Source organism: Conger conger, chromosome 13 (genome assembly GCF_963514075.1).
Source record: "Conger conger chromosome 13, fConCon1.1, whole genome shotgun sequence".
In the NCBI taxonomy this organism is placed as follows: domain Eukaryota; kingdom Metazoa; phylum Chordata; class Actinopteri; order Anguilliformes; family Congridae; genus Conger; species Conger conger.
The window spans coordinates 23,044,050-23,065,750 of NC_083772.1; the positions used below are offsets into that span (position 1 = coordinate 23,044,050).

At 39.5% G+C, this 21,701-nt stretch overlaps 4 protein-coding genes across 4 annotated transcripts; all 4 read left to right on the top strand.

The window, feature by feature from the left end:
• The first annotated feature begins 1,694 nt into the window (after positions 1-1,694).
• LOC133107204 (olfactory receptor 8I2-like) lies at positions 1,695-2,624 on the top strand. The gene has a single exon (XM_061216145.1). The coding sequence runs from the start codon at positions 1,695-1,697 to the stop codon at positions 2,622-2,624; it is 930 nt and encodes a 309-aa protein (XP_061072129.1).
• An 8,030-nt stretch (positions 2,625-10,654) lies between these two features.
• On the top strand, positions 10,655-11,584 carry LOC133107444 (olfactory receptor 4S1-like). The gene has a single exon (XM_061216432.1). It carries the CDS (start codon positions 10,655-10,657, stop codon positions 11,582-11,584), a length of 930 nt encoding a protein of 309 aa, XP_061072416.1.
• A 4,182-nt stretch (positions 11,585-15,766) lies between these two features.
• Positions 15,767-16,699, top strand: LOC133108700 (olfactory receptor 2C1-like). The gene has a single exon (XM_061218376.1). The coding sequence runs from the start codon at positions 15,770-15,772 to the stop codon at positions 16,697-16,699; it is 930 nt and encodes a 309-aa protein (XP_061074360.1). The 5' UTR covers positions 15,767-15,769.
• Positions 16,700-19,691: 2,992 nt separating this feature from the next.
• LOC133107445 (olfactory receptor 4S1-like) lies at positions 19,692-21,420 on the top strand. Its single transcript, XM_061216433.1, has 2 exons — positions 19,692-19,697; positions 20,467-21,420. Exons 1-2 carry the CDS (start codon positions 19,692-19,694, stop codon positions 21,418-21,420), a joined length of 960 nt encoding a protein of 319 aa, XP_061072417.1.
• Positions 21,421-21,701: the final 281 nt, after the last annotated feature.

The window sequence follows — 21,701 nt, forward strand, 5'->3', positions numbered from 1 at the left end:
AAATATTAAGGCGGGTTAAGAGAGACAATGTGATGATTTATGACAAATGATTGGTTAGCTATAATGTATAAAGACTAGGATACTTCCTACTGTTACTTTGGAATTCTCTGATCTCTGGAAGTATTCTGGAGCGCACAGACTCCCCGGATTAATCTGTTTTATTTTTAACTAAAGATTTATAATGAGCAACTACTGAGTCTGAATATTTTTTCAACATCATTGCTGCCAAAACAACTTCACCTACGTAAAAGGGTCGAGGAGGAAAAGAGACAAAAAATATTTCCTCAACAGTGCCTAAGACTTTTGCACAGTACTGTACATGTTACATTTTAACATAAGTTTTAATAATAGGACAATCTCTTCATTTGATGTATGTATGCTTCACATTTGACGACAATGGTTCCAGTTCACACAGTACTTCTTCCAACAATCTTCTTTACCAGGGCCTATCAAAGCAGAATTTGCAAAAGCATAAATACAGACGGAGGCCTGTCTCTATATTCCCCCTCCTTGTCTGCTTGGATCACTATCACCTCCCTCCTCCATCTTAGATGTAGGCGATACATCCCTGCTCTATGTATCTGCACTTCAAAAGGGGTCATACAAAGGAGGAGGTCAAAAGGTTATCTTGTTCAACCTGAGCATGCAGGTTAGAAGTAATTTCTGTGAAGTAATATACATCTTAAAGGAAGAATAAACAAACTTTCAAATCATTCAGCCTTCTCCACACTCAAAATATATATGTTGTTAGTTCAAAAGATGCATATGTTTTAGCTGAAAAATAAATATATGTTCTACTTATAGCGCTCAGCTCAGCGCTTTTTTAATAAGTCCTTTATTCACGGTCCCTCAATTACATTTGATTTACAGCTTTATTAAAAGATTTGGCGCAAGGCCACTCTTTCTTTGAAGCTTGTGACACCTCCTTCTGGCTCTGTGCGAGGACAGGGAAAACGTATAGGCCATTGCTGTCACCTGCCGGAGGGATTGCGTCTTTATTTCCTCTAGTATTGCATATGTAGGCTATCACACTGAATGATTTCAGATCTTTATACAAAATGTAATATTTGACAAAAGGAACCGGAGTGAACATAAAACAAGTTTTTAAATAACTTATTTCATTAAATAAATTAAATCATAATCAAACACCCAAATCTCACAGTTTTGTATGTCACAGGCACTGTAACTATGAACATATACTGTGTTATAAACCATTTTTCTTGCATGGTAAATACACGCTTTGTGTTGTCCAGGGGAAATGTAACACTTGCCTGTGTTATCTTTCTCTTTTTTTCTCTCAATATTGAATTTATCTCATGAAGCAGACTGTTTGAGGCTGGTGATTGACAAGAAAATCTTTAAGGCCCTTCCCACAATCCAGATAAAAAGGCGGTGACTCATTCTGCATGTTGCTTTCTCATGAACAGTTAGTTAGAAACAAACTAATGAAGGCTATAGCCTTTTGGCTTCAACATAAACAGATGATTTCATTATAACATTCACAATTCTGAAAACATTGTGAACACGTAATACTAAATATAGACTATATAAACACTGAGTTGGAAATCTGCAAAGCTTACAAACAATCTGATCATTGCTCTGTTTTTTATGTTTGCGGTACAGGTAAGCTTAACGCGGGAAAGGCTGACGCAAGAGCACCTCGGAACCTCCCCGGTGTTTTACACACACCTGCCATGGAGAATGCAACAAAAATAATGTTTGTTCTCCAAGGACTGCATGAGACTGTGTTAAGCAAACACTCATACTTTGCTGTAACTCTTCTTGTCTACCTTTTTACTATTTTAGCTAACGTGACATTGATTGTGACAATCATTTTGGAGAAAACGCTCCATGAGCCCATGCTTATATTTGTGTGTAACTTGTGTTTAAATGGGTTATTTGGTGCTTCTACGTTTTATCCAAAAATATTGGTCGACCTTTTATCTCATTTGGGTGTTACTTCGTATGAAGCTTGTCTGGCTCAAATATTTGTAATATACAGCTATGTATTCTGCGAATTCACAACGTTAACAGTGATGGCTTATGACAGGTATGTCGCGATATGCAAGCCGCTCAATTACCACTCCATCATCACGCCTCAGAAGGTAGCGAAATTGCTGCTTTTTACCTGGCTGTTTTCCATCTGTGAATCAGTTATTGTGGTGGGCCTGGTAGCCAGACTGCCTCTCTGTGGATTCAACATCGATAAGATTTACTGCACAGCCTGGGCAGTAGTAAAGCTGTCATGTGTGGATACCACTATCAACAACATTTACGGGTCCATTCTTATGTGTTTTCATATTTCACAATCCCTGCTGATCTTGATTTCTTATGTGAATATCGTCAAGGCATCTGTGCGATCACAGGAAGATCGGAGCAAGTTCATGCAGACATGTTTGCCCCATTTAATCGCATTGACAAACTTCCTGATCGCACTCGTTTTTGATATCATGTACGCTCGCTATGGTCCGAGCGGCGGCCTGCAGGCTCTCCGCAATTTTATGTCCCTGGAATACCTCGTTGTTCCACCGCTTCTGAATCCTCTAATATATGGCCTTAGACTGAACCAGATTCGCCGGAGAATCTTTAGAATTTGCAGTCAGAAAATACATGCTCAAAAGTAAGTGATTGATTTTGTGCAATATTTAATTTTAGCTATAGATTTCAACCTGGTATTTTGGCGTTTGAATTGTTAACAGCCGAGTCTTCATTTACTAGGCCTACCTATAGTAAATCTTTAGTCAGGTTAATGGTTAAAATAACCCCCTGCCGCGCGCAAGTGCAGGTAATTGCTTTGGATAATTAAACATGTTTTATTTAGAAAATATTTGACCCATCAGAATAAAATAAAAAAACCGTGCTGTTCAAATTAAAATGTTAAAATGAGACGCTGTTATTTTTACTGCAATCTGAATGAGACGATGATACATTGTCGTTACACTTCTTGTTTACCTTTTTACTATATTAGCTGCCTTTGATTGTGACAATTATTCTGGAGAGAACGCTCCATGAGCGCATGTTTATATTAGCGTATAACCTGTATATAAATGGGATATATGGTGCCTCTTCATTTTATCCTAAATTATTGGCGCACCTTTCATCTGACTTGGGTGTTACTTCGTATGACGGTGGTTTCAAATGTTCGTAATTCACGGTAACATTTGTTACTGTCGGCCCACTAACACATCCTACAAGAATAAAGCACAATGGATGGTGCTTGGAGAAAAATGTACTGAAACTCCAACATCAAAATTCTACTAAGAAGAATGTACAAAAACTTGTGACAATGCAGTAAATAGTCATAGACGTCTGACAAATACTTGAAGAAGAGATCAGATACTTTCAGTAAATCTATTCCTTCCAGTCAACTCCGAGTAATTTGTGTGAGGATCAGTGTGAAAGATGCAATTCGGCTGCAATTAAAAGCCTGGAAAAGCATCACAAAAAAAGAATACAACAGTTTGGTGACGTTAATGGGTCGCAGGCTTGATGCAGTTATTGCCGGCAAGGGATATCAAATGTTTTATTTACTTTAATTAAATTCTCTGTTCCAATACTTTTGCTGACCTAGAACTTGGTTGGTCTGATACCAAAGGTGAAATGTTCTAAGCAGTTTAACACATGTAGGTGTAAATACCAGGAAATAAAATCTGAAATTCTGAACTTTTTATCTTTACCCAAAATGTATTCAGCATATTGCAAAAATAAAGGAATTTGCCTTGCTGTTCCAATACATTTTGAGGGGACTGTATATACACTCAGTGAGCATATGAGGTCTTCTTCTGCAATGTATTCTTCTCAGCCTTTTTTAATATACTAAAAATTATATCACAAAAACACCGCACTTGAAAAGTCAACATATTATTTTCGAATTATTAACTGCTGCAGTCATTGTGGTAGGCAATTCTGATTTGACATTGTAACATTGTGAATATATTAGCAATACACATCCCAAGCTTTCAAATAAAAGCTAATAAGGAAGTTTGCCTCTCATCAGTCTGATGGAAAGTCGCCATATGACAAGTATCCTGTGCAATCTCTTTGAAAAGGTGACAGATAATTAAACAGTTCCTCCATCACTAGACCCAACATAATTCAGCCAAACTTTCATCTGGGTGCTGGACCAAGATGAATGATAAATGAAGAATGGAATTTTCAGCATGACAGAAGTATCAGGAGTGAGTGAAGTAAAGTGGTCACTCCCTTAAGACTAATTGTAGACTTAAGTGAAATAAAACAAGTGTAAGAGATTCGGAATTTTAAATGTTAACTGAATTATTGTCGCTTAGAGCACTTGTTGCCTTCAGAACTGCAGCAGAACTCCCTAACCCAGGAATAGGAACTCCCTAACCCAGGAACAGGAACTCCCTAAACCAGGAACAGGAAATCCTGGCAAATGATCATTATTAAGAGGTACATTTCACACACAAACAGTGCCCCCTATTTGCCTCCTGACTGATTTCTGTTATTATTATATGCTATAATTTCTCACACTGAATAGTTTCAGCTCTTGTCATATTTGGCAAGTACACATTTTTTATAAATTTATTTAATGAAAAAATAACCCCAGTAAAAAAGAAATTGCACCCCAATTACCCATAGTAATACTTGCAATGAAACATTCCCTATGATTTTCCTACAATTTCCTTTTTCACAGCACTGCATGTCAGATTCCCGAGGGTAAGGTAATTAAAAAGGCCCATATAAATGCTGCAATTTGTTCTGATGAAGACCTGAGACTCGGAGACTAAACTGCCATGGTTGAATAAATTATGACTCATGTTTTAGTGCATAAGGATTTTTCATTCTGGATTAGTTCATCTGACATTTTGTACCTTACAACAGGTAAGGTCTTGGACCGTTTATTTTTTATTTTTTTGCAATACTAATACAGTACAGTCCAGAATTATAGGCACCCATGACAAACATTAAAGACAAACTGTAGTCACTTTTATTTCCAGACTTTCAGACATGGCGTGAGAGAATGCAATATCTAAGGCTGTATTGGTGAGGACAGAACACCCAGGTTTCTGGCATAGGATTTAACAAATGGAAAGAGTTAATCTACATTTTTATGGATGTAGCAGGGCCAAACAAAATAAACTCAGGTTTTGAGTCATTTAATTGGATTAATTTAATATTGGCCAACCAGTACTTAACAGATTTTTACCTGCAGAACTGCTGCTCACTGGATGTTTTTAGTTTTTCTCACCATTCTCTGCAAATCCGACAGACTGTGGTACATGAAAATCCCAGGAGATCAGCAGTTTTTGAGATACTCAAACCATCCTATCAGGCACTGACAATCTTACGAGCTTCAGCAACCGTAATGCAGTTGCTAAGTTCTACCCATTCATGCACAATCAACTACAGTATAAATTCTGTCCAGTAAAGAACTGACTATGTGCATGTTATTGAATGATGACTGAAAAGTATTTTAGCTAATGACATTACACTTCCAAAGGTGTATAGTCTGTTAGGCTTGCAGAAAACAACACAGCATATATTTTCACCTGTGTAACGAAACCGTAGCATTTTCAATTCACACTTCACAGTTCTTGAGATTTTATGCCAGAAAAGTTCAATGTTTTACACTCATCTGAGTGAATATTTCTGAGGAAGACCATGAAAACACCTTTTACTCCACAACAGAGAGCATTTTCAATGATGTGACCCCATTTTATATTTTGTGAGAATCTAAATAGATTCTCAAAATATGTAATTATTATTCAGTAAGCTTATAAATAAGGAACCACCCTGCTTTTGAATTATAAATAACATGTGAAATTGTGGAATGTGTGTGACTTGCTGACGGGTATTGGATATTTGACAAAAACTTGACCTCAATGAATATATTAATCTACAAGATCTTTATGATCTACTTGACCTTTTGATATCTGAGGAGAGTGTAAGGAGCAAGAGGTTGAGAAAGAGAGGTAGGGGGAGGGTGACAGGCAGAGGGAGGTGCAAACAGGATAAAAACATAGTTTAGTAAGCAAAATGCAGTATTTTACACCTTATAGGACCCATCAAATCATTTAGTTTCTATGTGTCATTTTGGAGTCTCCAAATGTCCTTTTTGGAAAACTGCCAAGACATAACATAACATAGCTTTCCTTTTCACTGTTTTGGGCTTCTGTAACTTTGTTTTTAGTAATATTTAAAGTAATTCTGACTCTTCAAAAACAAATCCCAAGGGGTTACCTTTCAGAGGAGAGCACTGCATTTCCCGATAACGGTGTCTCTTAGTGTTTCATGAAGAGGTTTCACGAAAGGTATACCTTACCAAAGTTGTTTACATTTTTAGGTTTGTCCCCCGAGCTATCACTCAGGCAGTTGCTTAAGGGATAGCTTCTACGTGCGACGTTACTAGGCCCATCGATGGCTCTAAAATTGATTATTCACTCCAGGCAGAGACTGCTTGACTGCCTTATGAGAGAAAATTGTGTTCTTCATGAATAAAACACTGCAGGAATACTTACAAATATTGCATTCATCACGACCGATGGGAACATCACCGCCCTGTGGGCTCACCACCTGCAGGGGTCGACATCGGAGTTGGGCGCTTTGCCCAACGGGCAATAGGCAAAGGCAGGGATTCGGGCGTGCTGGTCCTCGGCGTCGCAGACTGGTTCTGGGGGCGTGGAACGTCACCTCTCTGGTGGGGAAGGAACCGGAGCTAGTGTGGTAGGCGGAGCGGTACCAACTAGATATAGTTGGGCTCACCTCCACGCACAGCACTGGTTCAGGAACCAAACTCCTGGAGAGAGGCTGGACTGTTTTCTTTTCTGGAGTTGCACAGGGTGAGAGGTGGGTGTGGGGATACTCACAAGCCACCGGCTGAGCGTCACTGTGTTGGAGTTCCACCCGGGGAATGAGAGGGTCGCCTCTCTGCAACTACGTGTCGCTGGGAGGAAAGCTCTGACTGTCGTTTGTGCTTATGCACCAAACGGCAGTTCAGAGTATCCAGCCTTCTTGGAGTCACTGGGCGGCATCCTGGAAAGGGTGCCACCCGGAGACTCCATAGTTCTGCTGGGCGACTTCAACGATCACGTGGGCAATGACGGACAAACCTGGAAGGTGGTGATTGGGAGGAATGGCCTGCCTGATCTTAACCCAAGCGGTGTCTTGTTATTGGACTTCTGTGCTGGTCATGGATTGTCGATAACAAACACCATGTTCGAGCATAACAGCATAAGCTCATGAGTGTAATTGATACCACAGTACCTTAGGCCAAAGATCGATGATCGACTTTGTGGTCGTATCATCAGACCTGCGGCGGTATGTCTTGGACACTCGGGTGAAGAGAGGAGCAGAGCTGTCAACTGATCACCACCTGGGGAGGCTGCCGGACAGACCCGGTAAACCCAAACGTGTAGTGAGGGTGATCGGGAAACGTCTGGCGGAGGACCCTGTCCGTGAGGCCTTCAACTCCCACCTCCGGAGGAACTTCTCATGCATCCCGGGGGAGGCTGGGGACATGGAGTCTGAGTGGGCCATGTTCAAAGCCTCCATTGCAGAGGCAGCAAGCAGGAGCTGTGGCCAGAAGGTCATCGGAGCCTGTTGGGGCGGCAACCCAAGGGAAGGGAGGGAAGCCGTCAAACTGAAGAAGGAGGCCTTTCGGGTTTGGCTGGCCCGGGGGTCCCCTGAAGCAGCAGACAGGTGCCGGGTGGCCAGAAGGGCTGCGGCGTCGGCAGTTGCTGAAGCAAAAACCCGGGTATGGGAGGAATTCGGGGAGGCTATGGAGATGGACCTTCGGTTGGCCTCGAGGAAGTTCTGACAAACCATCCGACGACTCAGAAAGGAAAAGCAGGGCTTGTCTCAGGCTGACCCGGACTAGAGATGTTGTCGGGCGGTGGAAAGAGCACTTCGAGGAGCTCCTGAACCCGAACAACACATCCTCTGTGTCACCGGTCCTGTTTGTGATATTCATGGACAGGATCTCAAGGCGCAGCCGAGGTGAGGTGAGGAGAGTGTCCGGTTTGGTGACCTCAGAATTGCGGATGACGTGGTTCTGCTGGCTTCATCGGACCGTGACCTTCAGTATGCACTGGAGCAGTTTGCAGCCTAGTGTGAAGCGGCCGGGATGAGAGTCAGCACCTCCAAGTCCGAGACCATGGTTCTCTGCCGGAAAACGGTGGATTGCTCCCTCCGGATTGGGAACGAGTCATTGCCCCAAGTGAAGTTCAAGTATCTCGGGGTCTTGTTCACAAGTGAGGGTAGAAGGGAGCGTGAGATGGACAGGCAGATCGGTGCAGCATCAGCAGTAATGCTGGCGTTACACCAGACCGTCATGGTGAAGAGGGAGCTGAGCCGGAAGACGAAGCTCTCGATTTACCAGTCGATCTACGTCCCAACCCTCACCTATGGTCACGAGCTTTGGGTAGTGACCAAAAGAACGAGATCACGTAAACAAGCGGCCGAAATGAGCTTCCTCGGTAGCCCTAAAGATAGGGTGAGGAGCTCGGACATCCGGAGGGAGCTCGGAGTAGAGCCGCTGCTCCTTCTCGTCGAAAGGAGCCAACTGAGGTGGTTCGGGCATCTGATCAGGATGCCTCCCAAGCACCTCCCTTTGGAAATTTTCCTGGCTCGTCCAACTGGGCGGAGACCCCGAGGTAGACCCAGAACCCGCTGGAGAGATTATATATCTCTCCTGGCCTGGGAACGGCTTGGGATCCCCCAGGAGGAGCTGGAATGCGTTGCTGGGGAGAGGGATGCCTAGAATACCCAGCTTAGCCTACTGCCACCGTGACCCGGCTCCGGATCAGTGGGTGAAAATGGATGGATGGATGGACAACCGATGGGAATGTATTCATAGAATTTAAAACTAAATTATCCAACCGTATATTTAATTTTCGCCAAATTATATATACGGTTTATAATATCAGATTGTAGTTTCACACCTTGTCCAGAGGACTTGGCGCTGAATAAAGAAACATTATTTTCAGTTTTAGGACTATGGTGTCCAACAAAACAAATAAAGAACTATGGTTAAACATCGCTCCAGCCCAGAGAGAGTGGGAAATCGTCAGTTTATGAATATCAATTAAAAGGCAAAATGTTAAAAGTGCAACATGCATCCTTCGTAATGTACAATTTGGTATTTTAGTGATAATATTAGCCAACTACAGCTGTAGAATTATTTGTGTACATATTGCTTAATCGATTGAGATGTAACTAAGAGCAACAGCTGATTTCAGAGGCCTGCAGTGGTAACAGTGGTGGCCAGTAGCAGAGTGAGCTTAGCTAAGAACGTTTCGGGAAACGCTGAAACGCTAAGGTATGAATTACGAACCACATAGCGTTAAGAAGGCTTCGGGAAATGCAGCCCATGATTATACCTGTGGACCAAATGGTTCAAGAATAGTAACCATTTTATTTTGGGTTGGTTATTTTCAAGCTTTCTAGAAACGGGGTGATACTTAAGGGGTTAAACAGAAGAGTGGTGTATGCATTATCAGTGAAAATGCCTCTTTTGCTGTCTTCAGTAAGATGGATATATTTTTCTTGTGATGTGGTTTTATTTGAAAACCCTGGCACTGTATACTTCCACACCTACAATACAGATATGCGTAGGTATGTGCTTTACGGACAGTAGCCTACAAATTGTAGCTTCGATTTTGGCACAACCGCTTATGGTTCCTTAACCCCTGTCCTGTGTCAGGTCTTCCAAGCGAAGATAATTGGTTAGGCACAAACATTGAGCGCATGCATATTAAACACGTTTGAATTCAAAATCATTTGGTGTATGAGAAAATAAATAAATAAAAATACAAAATGAATGGAATAAGTTTCGCCAGCAATTCTCCAAAAGATCAAAACCAAAGAAAGACATTTTGGTTTCTTGAGGAAAATGGTCACACTTCATAAAAAGAATGAATTTGCATTAACTAATGTAATTTTTCACATTAATTAACAAACAAATGCATTAATTAACAATTAAATAAACATTTCTTCAGTTAATGTATTTGATGACTACAAACTAATATATTGATATATGAATATTGATACATTCGCAAACCAGAGGATTAACTAATAATTAGTTAACCATTAACCATCCTACATCCTAGTGTATGTTACTGATGTCGAATGAATATATTTGAAGCTCAATGCCATGAATTTGCAGTATATGAAGCATCTGGTGTCAAAAAGCAAATTTCCCCATTGAAGTCTATTCTACAATATGAATTTCCCCTCCTGAAAGTATACGTATATGTGCTTCTTTTTTTGTGTCTCATTATTGACTTGGGTCCATTCAGCTGATTCGGCGAGGATGTTGATTAGCTGGCAAGTCTCAAAGGCCTTTTACACAATCCATATATAAAGCCTGATACGGTGGGCACAGACATTATATCTTTCTGCCTGTTGCTTTCTCATGTTCAGTTAGAAACATGTTTGATATGAAGGTTTTATGTTCAATTTGAACACTTCTTTTCGGATTTCAACCAACCGCAATTTGCAGTTTATTCAAATGACAAGCATTGCAAACGGCAAATATCACAACAAGGAATAGAACGTCCTAACAAGCAGTCTGCTTATTGCTGATCTTCTGTACTTTCCCCTTTTGCGGTGCAGGCGAAATGATCACAGGAAAAGCTACAGAAAGAACAGCTCAGAATCTCACCGGCTTTTTATACACAACTGTTATAAAACTATGGACAATTCAACTGAAACACTGTTTTTTCTGCAAGGACTGAATGAGACGATGTCAACCAAACACGCATACTTTGCCGTCACTCTTCTCGCTTACCTTTTTACTATTCTAGTGAACCTGACTTTGATCGTGACAATTATTTTGGAGAAAACGCTCCAGGATCCCATGTTCATTTTTTTGTGTAGCTTGTGTGTAAATGGGCTATTTGGTGCCTGTACATTGTATCCAAAAATATTGGTGGACCTTTTATCTGACTTCAGTGTTACTTCGTATGCAGCTTGTCTGAGTCAAATGCTTGCAGTATACACCTACATCATCTGCGAAGTTAATACATTGACGGTGATGGCTTACGACAGGTACATCGCGATATGTAAGCCGCTCAATTACCACTCCATCATCACCCCCCAGAAAGTGATGAAATTGGTGCTTATAACTTGGCTTTTATCCGCCTGTGAATCAGCTTTTGCGATGGGCCTGGTGGCCAGACTACCTCTCTGTGGATTCAGCATCGATAAGATTTATTGCACAGTCTGGGCAGTGGTAAAGCTGTCATGTGTTGATACCATTATCAACAACATATACGGGACTGCTTTCTCGGTTTTTCACTTTTTACAGATAATACTAATTTTGATTTCCTATGTTAATATCGTCAAAGCATCTATGCGATCACAGGAAGATCGGAATAAGTTCATGCAGACCTGTTTGCCACATTTAATATCATTGACAAATTTCACAGTCGCAGTCTTATTTGACCTCATGTACGCTCGCTATGGTTCTAGCACTCGTCTGCAGGCTCTCAGCAATTTCATGTCCCTGGAGTATCTAGTTATTCCACCGATCCTAAACCCCCTCATCTACGGCCTGAAAATGAACCAGATCCGCCGGAGAATCTTTAGAAGTTGTAGCCAGAAAACAGATGTTCTGAAGTGAATATCGTTTTTACCTTCCTGTCCAGTCTGATGATTTTTTAAAAACCTGTGCTTGATTGAAATATACATTTGCATGACTCGATCAATCAAACTTTATTTGTATCACCCTTTTCATGCACGTTCCTGGCAGGGAAAGTTCAAAATGCTTTCCCTGCAAGGGATAAGGTAGATAAAAACAATTTAAAAAAGAAAAGACTAATAAAACTAATTCACAAATTTTTTAAATTAACAGATAAACAAGTCTACAATTAAAACCAGAGAATAAAACCCCAAATGGTAAAACAATAATACAAATAAAATGAATAAATAAAAATGAAATGATAATAATAAAACAATACCAGCCTAAATAAAAGCCAGACTGAACTGGTAGGTTTTGTGTAGGTAGGTTTAGGTAAAAGTTTTGGTTGCCCTCCAATTCTCAGGGAAGGTGTTCCAGCGGCGAGGCGTTAACTGCTAAATGCCTCGCCGAAGGTTTCTGTTCTACTTTTCAGGACCATTAAGAGGTTGCTCTGAGAGGATTTCAGGGCCCTTCCTGGTTACATTACATTACATTAATGGCATTTGGCAGACGCTTTTATCCAGAGCAACGTACAGTTGATTACACTAAGCAGGAGAGTTTAAGGGCCTTGCTCAAGGATCCAACGGCTGTGCGGATGTTATTGCAGCTACAACATGGATCGAACCACCAATCTTGCGGGTCCCAGTCATGAACCTTAATGACTACACTACAGGCTGGTTACTGTACTATACCGTTTCAGACATGTAGCCTGGTGTGAAGCCATGAAAAACTTTAAAAACTAGTAAATAACATAAAAATCAATACGAAAACTGACTGGTAGCCAGTGTATGTAATCGGTGTCTTGTGCACTCTCTTTCCGGTCATTGGGCAGTTGGACTTGGTTTATCGCTTTTTTGGGAAGACCAGATAGGAGAGCATTGCCGTAGTCCAGTCTGGTTATAAAAGCTGCATTAGTTACTCTGTATTTATAAAAGAGAGAAAAGACAAGACTCAAGTTATGTTCTTCAGAAAGCAGATTTTGTGACATTCCTGATATGAGAGTCAAAGTTCAGATCACATTCAACACTTACATTTTCAGCTTGGTGGCTGGGGTTTTATCCTGGTTGGGTTTTATGCCAATATGTAAAATAAATTTAACTCCTTAAGGGCTGGGCCAGGGTGTTTTTTTTATTTTTGCATTCCTTTTTTAACAGTACAATTTTTGACAATGGTACCTTATTTTGTAACACGTGGGTGGCAAAACAAACATGGGGGACCTTGCCTTCTTTGTACTTTGGAAATCCACATAACACAATAAATACAGTAAAGTGAGTGTCCTTTTGGTGACAAGGGGCTAGTGAACCAAATGCATAATAGTTTATAATTCTAAAAACGTGCTAACTCTGAGAATGTCTATTGTTTACTCAGGATTTCTCTGTATGAATTATCATTGTTGTCGATTTTGTTGTTACATACTTCAACAAAAGTATGTGTACATAGAAATGATATTACCCAATTTTGTATAGGCACTCTGGAACATCGTGAGCTCATGTACGAGCTTCTCTGACCAGTAACCATAATGCAGTTGCTAAGTATAGGCATTCTCCCCATCCGTGTGCAAAACAACAGTATAGCTTCTCTCCAGCAAAGAACTGACAATGTGCATGTTACTTAAGTGATGACTGAAAAGCATTTTAGCTAATGACATTACACTTCCAACAGTATATAACTTGTTAGACTTACAGAAAACAACTCATCATATTTTTGCCTGTGTAACAAAACCATAACATTTTCAATACACGCTCCGGCAAAAACAGTTGAGATTTTATGCCAGAAAAGGTTAATGTTTTACAAAAAGCTTCCACTTTCATTGTGTTTGGGCTTCTGTAACTTTACTTGAGTAATATTTAGAATAATTCTGACTCTTGGAGAACAAAGATCCATATGATATCCATATGATCATATGGATGTAAATAGCTTCAAATTAAAGGTGAGTCTGCTCACATCTTCACGGTTTCATTTCAAATCCAATGTGCTGGACCCCAGGGCCAAAAACAAAAAAAAGTAATATTTTGTACCACTGCCCAAATACTTACAGACTGCATTGTATATCACTATATATGTAACTGTCCTGTTGAGGTTCATGTCTTTGAATGTGATGTATTTATTTTTATACAAAGCTATAGTAAAGGGCCAAGGTTTGACATTCCCCAGGAAGCTTGCAAAGTCCAGTGGTAACTAGAGATATTGCAGTTTACGAAGCCTCTGGTGCCAAAAAGCCCTGGTTGAAATTCCTATTTTTTTATTTCATTGCTCTTGTAATTTTTTCAGTTTTTTTCCCCCTAGCACACAAGCAGAGATCTAGATGTCTTTATTTCCCCCCCCCTCCCAAAAAAAAGCTCTGATGTACTGTAACATCTTTGCATCCTCGACTATTTAGCAAACGACATGTGACCAACATTAAAAAAGTGAAAAGCATTGGCACATTACTTGGCACATTATCAGCATCAGTCCATCATCAGTTATATAACAGAATATAATGGTGAGAACAAGCAGTCTGCTTGTTGCTGATTTTGTGTACTTTTCCTCATTTATCAAACCTGAGCAGAACGAAATTCACCGCAAATCCATCGGAAATGCATTTCCAGAAATAATGTGGGATTTATCAATGCTTTCGAATGTCAGTTTTTTCGTAGGAGCCGAACAAACTTCTCGAGTGGTCTCAGCTGGTCTCAGCGGAAATGAAAGAGCACGGTTGTAAAGCGTGTTTTATTTTTTTATTATTCCATTAATTAATATTATATATATTGGCAAAATTGGTTTAATATGCCAATTGGATTATAATAATTATTCTTTATATCATATAAAAATGCAACAGGATTCGACAACAAAATGGGTGATGTTTCATTCCGGTAATCCTGATTAATTCAGTCTTCTGTGGAGTTGAACATAAATTCCATAAAACAAGAATGGGGCATGTCGTAGCCTACTACGCCTACGAAACAACGAACTATAACGGTGAGTTCAGGGTTCAAGTTCAAGGTACACTGCAAACATCATGGTAGGCTATAGAAGTGGCATGACTGATGCGCTTGTTTACGAGTTTTGTTTTTTGCCTCTCGCTCCATGTCAGAGGTTGACGTGAACTGAACTGTTTCATAGTCGGAAAGTGCTAATTCGTTAATTCTGTTATGACGTGAATGCAGCACCAGGCATCGTTGCTATGGCTTTACATGACATTTAAAGCTTTATTAGAAGTTTGAACCATGGCCACATAATCACTTCCTCCTTCTGGTTCTCTGCAAGGACAGGGAAAACGTAGTTTTAGGCTATTGCTGTCGCCCTGCGGTGTGATTCCAGATACCGACTCCTACGATTTGCCAATCCGTTCCTCCAGCCCAATGTATACTCCCTCAATTAAGCCTGGAAGGCACTACCTTGTCGAAGATAGTAAACTAATCGTGACAGGTTTAGCAAACTAGCTAGCTCAGATCACACATACATTTGCACACGGATTTCCGAAAATATTGATAAATAGAGCCCGATGGGATCGGTGCGGCCATTGTACCAGCATAGCCTTTTAGTTCTGAGACCATTGTTTCTGTGTGTTTTCGAATTGTGTAGCAAAGCCATGTAGTTTAGCCATGCTAAACAGTAATTTCAAGTAAAGGTAACATATTACGAGCACCAGGCTAGAATATATATATATATATATATATATATATATATATATATATATATATATATATATATATATATATATATATATATACTGTATTCCTCTTAGGGGCTTAGCCTCCCCAACTCTCAATTCCTAGCTACACCCCAGGGCAAATTTAACCTTTGCCTGTTATCGTTCTCTTTTCTCTCTCGTTATTGGAATGATCTCATTAAGCAGTAGGATGCTGATAGCTAATCTCAAAGGCCCTTTACACAATCCAGATATAAAGCCCAATACGGAGGGCATGGACATCAAATCGTTCTGGGTGTTGCTTTCTCTTGTACAGTTGGAAACCTGATTCAATCCTTAGCCCTTTGAGTTGATCATCAGCAAATGGGGTCTTTATGTTAAATCGGAAGAAATGTGAATACCAAAGCTTGATGCTTTCGATTTAGGAAGCTATTTTTCAAGCAAGCCTTCTGTACCTCAGAGTCTGGTGCTTTGTACGCATCTGTTATAAAACTACCATGGAGAATTCAACTGGAATAATGTTTGTTCTTCAAGGGCTGAATGAGACAATGTCAAGAAAGCACACATACTTTGCCGTCACTCTTCTCGCTTACCTTTTTACTATTTCAGTGAATCTGACTTTGATCGCGACAATTATTTTGGAGAAAACGTTCCATGAGCCAATGTTTATTTTTCTGTGCAGCTTGTGTGTAAATGGGCTATTTGGTGCCTCTTCATTTTATCCTAAAATATTGGTGGACCTTTCATCCAACTTGAGTGTTACTTCGTATGAAGGTTGTCTGAGTCAAATGTTTGTAATATACAACTACGTCTTCTGTGAAGTAACTACATTGACAGTGATGGCTTACGATAGGTATATCGCGATATGCAAACCGCTCAATTACCACTCAATCATCACGCCTCGGAAAGTGCTGAATTTGTTGCTTTTTACTTGGCTGTTATCCATCTGTGAATCGGCTCTTGAGATGGCCCTGATAGCCAGACTCCCTCTCTGTGGATTCAACATCGAAAAGATTTATTGCACAGCCTGGTCAGTGATAAAACTGTCGTGTGTGGATACCACACTGAACAATGTATTCGGGTACATTATTGTGATTTTTCACTATTTACAAGCAGTGCTGGTCATGATTTCCTATGTCAATATCATCAAGGCATCAGTGCGATCACAGGAACAACGGAATAAGTTCATGCAGACCTGTTTGCCCCATTTAATCGCATTGACCAACTTCGTCGTCGCATGCGTTTTTGACGCCATGTACGCTCGCTATGGTTCTAGCACTACTCTGCAGGCTCTCCGCAATTTCATGTCCGTGGAGTACCTCGTTGTTCCCCCGCTCCTAAACCCTCTAATCTATGGCCTGAATCTGAAGCAGATCCGCCGGAGAATCTTTCGAGTTTTCAGCCAGGAAAGACACGCTCTCAAATGAATGTTTAAAAAAAAAAAAAATCTACGATTGGCTTTTTCATGTAGAGCATGTATATGTACACTCAATGATCATTTTATTAGGTAGACCTGTACCCCAGCTTGATAATGCAAATATTTAATCAGGCAATCATGTGCCAGCAAGTAAACAGTATGTACATGTCTACCTAATAAAGTGTTCAGTGAGTATATATGAATGAGAAATTATGTAATATAAATGTATTATATTAATAATAATTTAGCTTAATATAAACAAGATCAATTGTTTCCAGGAATTTGTTGAAAGTTCAACACCGTAGATAGAAATTTCAGAATGACTTGTGTCTGTTATGGATGAACATACACATTTCCTTGCGGAAACAGGAATTAATTATGCCTTAATTATAAACTTACACATTTTTGAGACTCATTGCAAAATAATTCTTCCTGAGAATAAAATGAGCCCTGATATAGACATTGGTCACACATTACAGCACACGATTGAAGAGTAAGAGAAAGTACAGCAAAACCACAGCAGCCCATGTCACAGAACAGGAACAATTCTCCCAGGAACACTGATGCAGCTTGTCCCAGTATGACAAACACACACAGACACACACAGATATTTGTAGTGTAAATAAATATAACTGCACTGATGTATTTGAAATATGTATAGGCCTACTGACAGACCTGGCGATGCAAACGTGCCGGGCTCTGAAAACACATAAAGAAAAAAAGACCTTGCAGAGCATCAAATACAATATCCCACCAACATGTTCTCACTGAAATGACAACACTGCAAAAATCTCTGAACAGCAGAAAACAAGGAAAAAGATGATTTGTGAACTGGAAGCAGCCTGCTCAAGCAAACGTAATGTTGCACCACTGGAAAACAAATTGACATTCGCAAGGCAAAACAAAAAAGAATGAAACTTGATGTGTGCATTGACAGTGAGATCTAGACTCCATCCCAAAAGTCACAAAAGCCTGGCACCCCATTTCCTCATACCCCATACTTTAAATGCTCTATGTTTGCATAAAAATGGTATTGTGACTCAGCATACACATCTTTATACAGCTATTCAGTTTTTTTAAATATGGCAGAATAATGAGCCAATGGACCTGGCTTTTCAGAAAAATGCTAATACCTACAAAAGCGTTTAACATAAACTTATGATACTGGATATGTACAGTACTGAGTCTTAGGCACATGTAAAAAAAGAAGTGAAGCAAAAATGCTTTCAAATATAAAATAATTACTATAAAGAGCAATGGACAGTTACAAATTAAATTGATATTTGTTGTGACCACTTTAACACTTTGCCTTTAAAACTTTATCAATTGCCTTAGGTAAAGTACACTGTCCTGCAGTTTTATAAGAAAATCAGCTGGTAGGTTCTATCAGAAGATCTTTTATAGTCTGTAGCTGTCTTGCTTGCTTCTGGCTCTCCATGTAGGCTAATCTCTGACAGCCTTGATCATGTTTTTGTCTGCAAAGTGGTCTGTTGCTTAATATGTTACTGTATTTAATGAAATGAAAACATTTTACTGTAACATTTTTCTTTTTTTGGATATGTCAAGTTTGTTCTTTTGTACTGACACACTAATGCAGAATTTAAAAAAATAAAGCTAAGAACAAATTAATATATTTTTTTAAATCGAGAGTGCATAATACTTTTGCATAGTAATGTATATCGGCAATTCAATCAAGACGCAAGCCCTTGATTGATGTGATGTCAAAATATGGAAGAAAGAAAAGTCAATGAATTCGTAGTGGATATGGTTTAAGAAAAATGCTAATGATTCCAAAAACCATCAGACCCTAAAGTCTTAGCCCAATCCAAGGCCAAATTTTATTTTTTAATCCCTAAAAATCACTGTTGGGTCAGACAGTTCCCAAGGTTTCTGACATGGTCTACCATCTCAGTTAGAACAGCTCAGTCTCTATGCTTGCCAACGGTTGTTGTGCTGCTTGGACCCCAGGAATCACTGCTTGTGGCTATATTTATTATTCTAAATATATTCTTTATCTTAACTATAAATAACCATAATGACCAAGAATCAACAAACTTGGCAGTCTTTTAAGAGAACTAAACTCCTGGATATAGAATTATGGCACATATTGAACAATTCGAGCTGTTGTGCACATGACAAAATCTTGACAGTTACAAGCCCAGTTCCCATGCCCTGTTTGTCCTATAGTCACAAAACCTGGAGTACAGGACCTTCTCCTCATAAGAAACGAATCTGCCTCAAAGACCCATATTGGCTTTTTTGTTAATTTGTATTATATAATAGTCTAAAATAGTCAGCTGAAATTTTAATTATTAAACAATCACAACTCCTACACTGTTTGATCAAGAGAGTTAAAAACAATGTCAGTATGTGTCAGTCCTCACCAAAAACACATTTTCCACACAGAACCATAAGAGCACCCTATTGTTATTGAATTTCAAGAAAAAGGTTAAAATGCATACACTTATCAAACAAGAATTGACAAATTTGGCACAGTATTTGGTATTTTGCCTCATCAGACACTTTATATAGTAATTAATGTTCTTGTTGGGTATGTTACAATGTGGCTGAATGACAAGCCTATGAAAAATGGGCTTTTTACAAAAAAAACCGAATAATTCCAAAACCGTTTGACATAAAATAATGAAACTTATATATCCATTCACATATCAAGACTTGAGCCATGATGTTTTAGCGCAATCCAACCACATGGTAGTTCTATAGAGATCCAATTATGAAAGAAAATATTATAGGTACAATACGTAATTTCGTGGAATTTCCGCAACAAATACACTCAAACCACAATACTGTTTATCCCACCCCTTCTCTGTGAACGCGCTGAAGTTGAAACGCCATTGCTTGTGGCAATTAGAACCAATTTTCAACCAATGAGCTTGAATTATTGCACAGCTATAGATTATTTGGTACAGAGTGGCGGCCGGTCAACTGCATATTTTGAAATCCTAATTTAAGAACTATAAACACTGGCAGAGGGTGTCAACATGTCCGTGGGGCTTTTTCAATGATAGGAAGAGATTTACTATGGTCTTGTAACAATATTTTAACACAAAAATCCTACCTATTGTACCTTTAAAAATTCATTATAAATCGCCGTTCCTTTGCAGAAATGTATAACGTATTACAGTGGCAAAAGAACGACTCCCCACTTCAATTCAATTCCTTCTTTCTAATTATAAAATATAAAATCATTATTTCTAAAAAGGTATCTGTATTTCTAGATTGAAATCTGTGTTTCCTAATAAATGAATCCTAGTTTCTAAAAAGGAATCCTTATTTCTAAATTTAAAAAAACATATTTAAACTGTTTTCCTCTTAAGGGGTTTAGCCTCCCTAGCCGTCAATTCCTAGTTATACTCCAGGGCATATTTTACCCTGGCCTCGGTTATCTTTATCTTTTTTCTCTCATCATTGAAATGATCTCATTAAGTAGACTCACGATAGGACGCTGATTTGCTGGCAAATCTCAAAGGCCCTTCACACAATCCAGATATAAAGCCCGATACGGTGGGCATGTACATCAAATCGTTCTGCGTGTTGTTTTCTCTTGTACAGTTGGAAACCTGATTCAGTCTTTAGCCCTTTGAGTACATCTGCAAATGTTTTCATTTTTTCAACATATGAGAGTTTTTATGTTAGATCGGATCAAATGTTCTGCAGTACTGAGATCAGATAAGAACAAAGCTTGATAATTTCGATGTAGGAAGTCTAAGCTTTTGTAAAAGCAAGCAGTCTTATTGCTGATATTCTGTACCTCAGAGCCCGGTGTGTTACAAAATTACCACGGAGAATTCAACTGGAATAATGTTTGTTCTACAAGGGCTGAATGAGACAATGTCAAACAAACGCACATACTTTGTCGTCACTCTTCTCGTTTACATTTTTACTATTTTAGCGAATCTGACTTTGATCGTGACAATTATTTTCGAGAAAACGTTCCATGAGCCCATGTTTATTTTTTTGTGCGGCTTGTGTGTAAATGGGATATTTGGTGCCTCTTCATTTTCTCCTAAAATATTGATGGACCTTTCATCCAAATTGAGTGTTACTTCGTATGAAGGTTGTCTGACTCAAATGTTTGTTATATACAACTACGTCTTTTGCGAAGTCACGATATTGACAGTGATGGCTTATGACAGGTATATCGCGATATGCAAGCCGCTTAGTTACCACTCGATCATCACGCCTAGGAAGGTGGTGAATTTGTTGCTTATTACTTGCCTGTTATCCATCTGTGAATCAGGTATTGCGATGTGCCTGGTAGGCAGACTACCTCTCTGTGGATTCAGCATTGATAAGATTTACTGCACAGTCTGGGCAGTGGTAAAGCTGTCATGTGTTGATACCACTATCAACAACATATACGGGTCTGCTTTCATGGGTCTTCACTTTTTACAGATATTACTGATTTTGATTTCCTATGTTAATATCGTCAAAGCATCAATGCGATCACAGGAAGATAGGAATAAATTCATGCAGACCTGTTTGCCCCATTTAATCTCATTGACCAACTTCACAATCGCAGTCATATTTGACATGATGTACGCTCGCTATGGACCCACCAGTCGTCTGCTCGGTCTGCGTAATTTCATGTCCCTGGCTCACCTCGCTGTCCCACCGCTCCTAAACCCCCTCATCTACGGCCTGAAACTGAAACAGATCCGCCGGAGAATCTTTAGAATTTTCATCCAGGAAAAACACGCTCTGAAATGAATGCTTTTGGGGGTTTTTTTTTAATCTTCCTGTCCACGCTAGAAAATAGTTTTCTTTGGGTTTTTTTTTTTTTTTTTAAATCGGCGATTAAATCATTTAGATTTCAATATGTCGAGCTGATATATTGGATACTTAATTGTAACGAGCGATTCCTCTCGTTTGCTACCTTAGTCTTCGGTAATGGCATGTGCAGGTGCGTGCCAGGCAGACAGTATAGCCTACAGAAGCTTAGCGTCGTGTGTGTGTGTGTGTGTGTGTGTGTGTGCGTGTGTGTGTGTGTG

Excerpts from the sequence above, each read along its gene's own strand:
- LOC133107204 (XM_061216145.1), top strand. The coding sequence starts at position 1,695 with ATGGAGAATGCAACAAAAATAATGTTTGTTCTCCAAGGACTGCATGAG.
- LOC133107444 (XM_061216432.1), top strand. The coding sequence starts at position 10,655 with ATGGACAATTCAACTGAAACACTGTTTTTTCTGCAAGGACTGAATGAG.
- LOC133108700 (XM_061218376.1), top strand. The coding sequence starts at position 15,770 with ATGGAGAATTCAACTGGAATAATGTTTGTTCTTCAAGGGCTGAATGAG.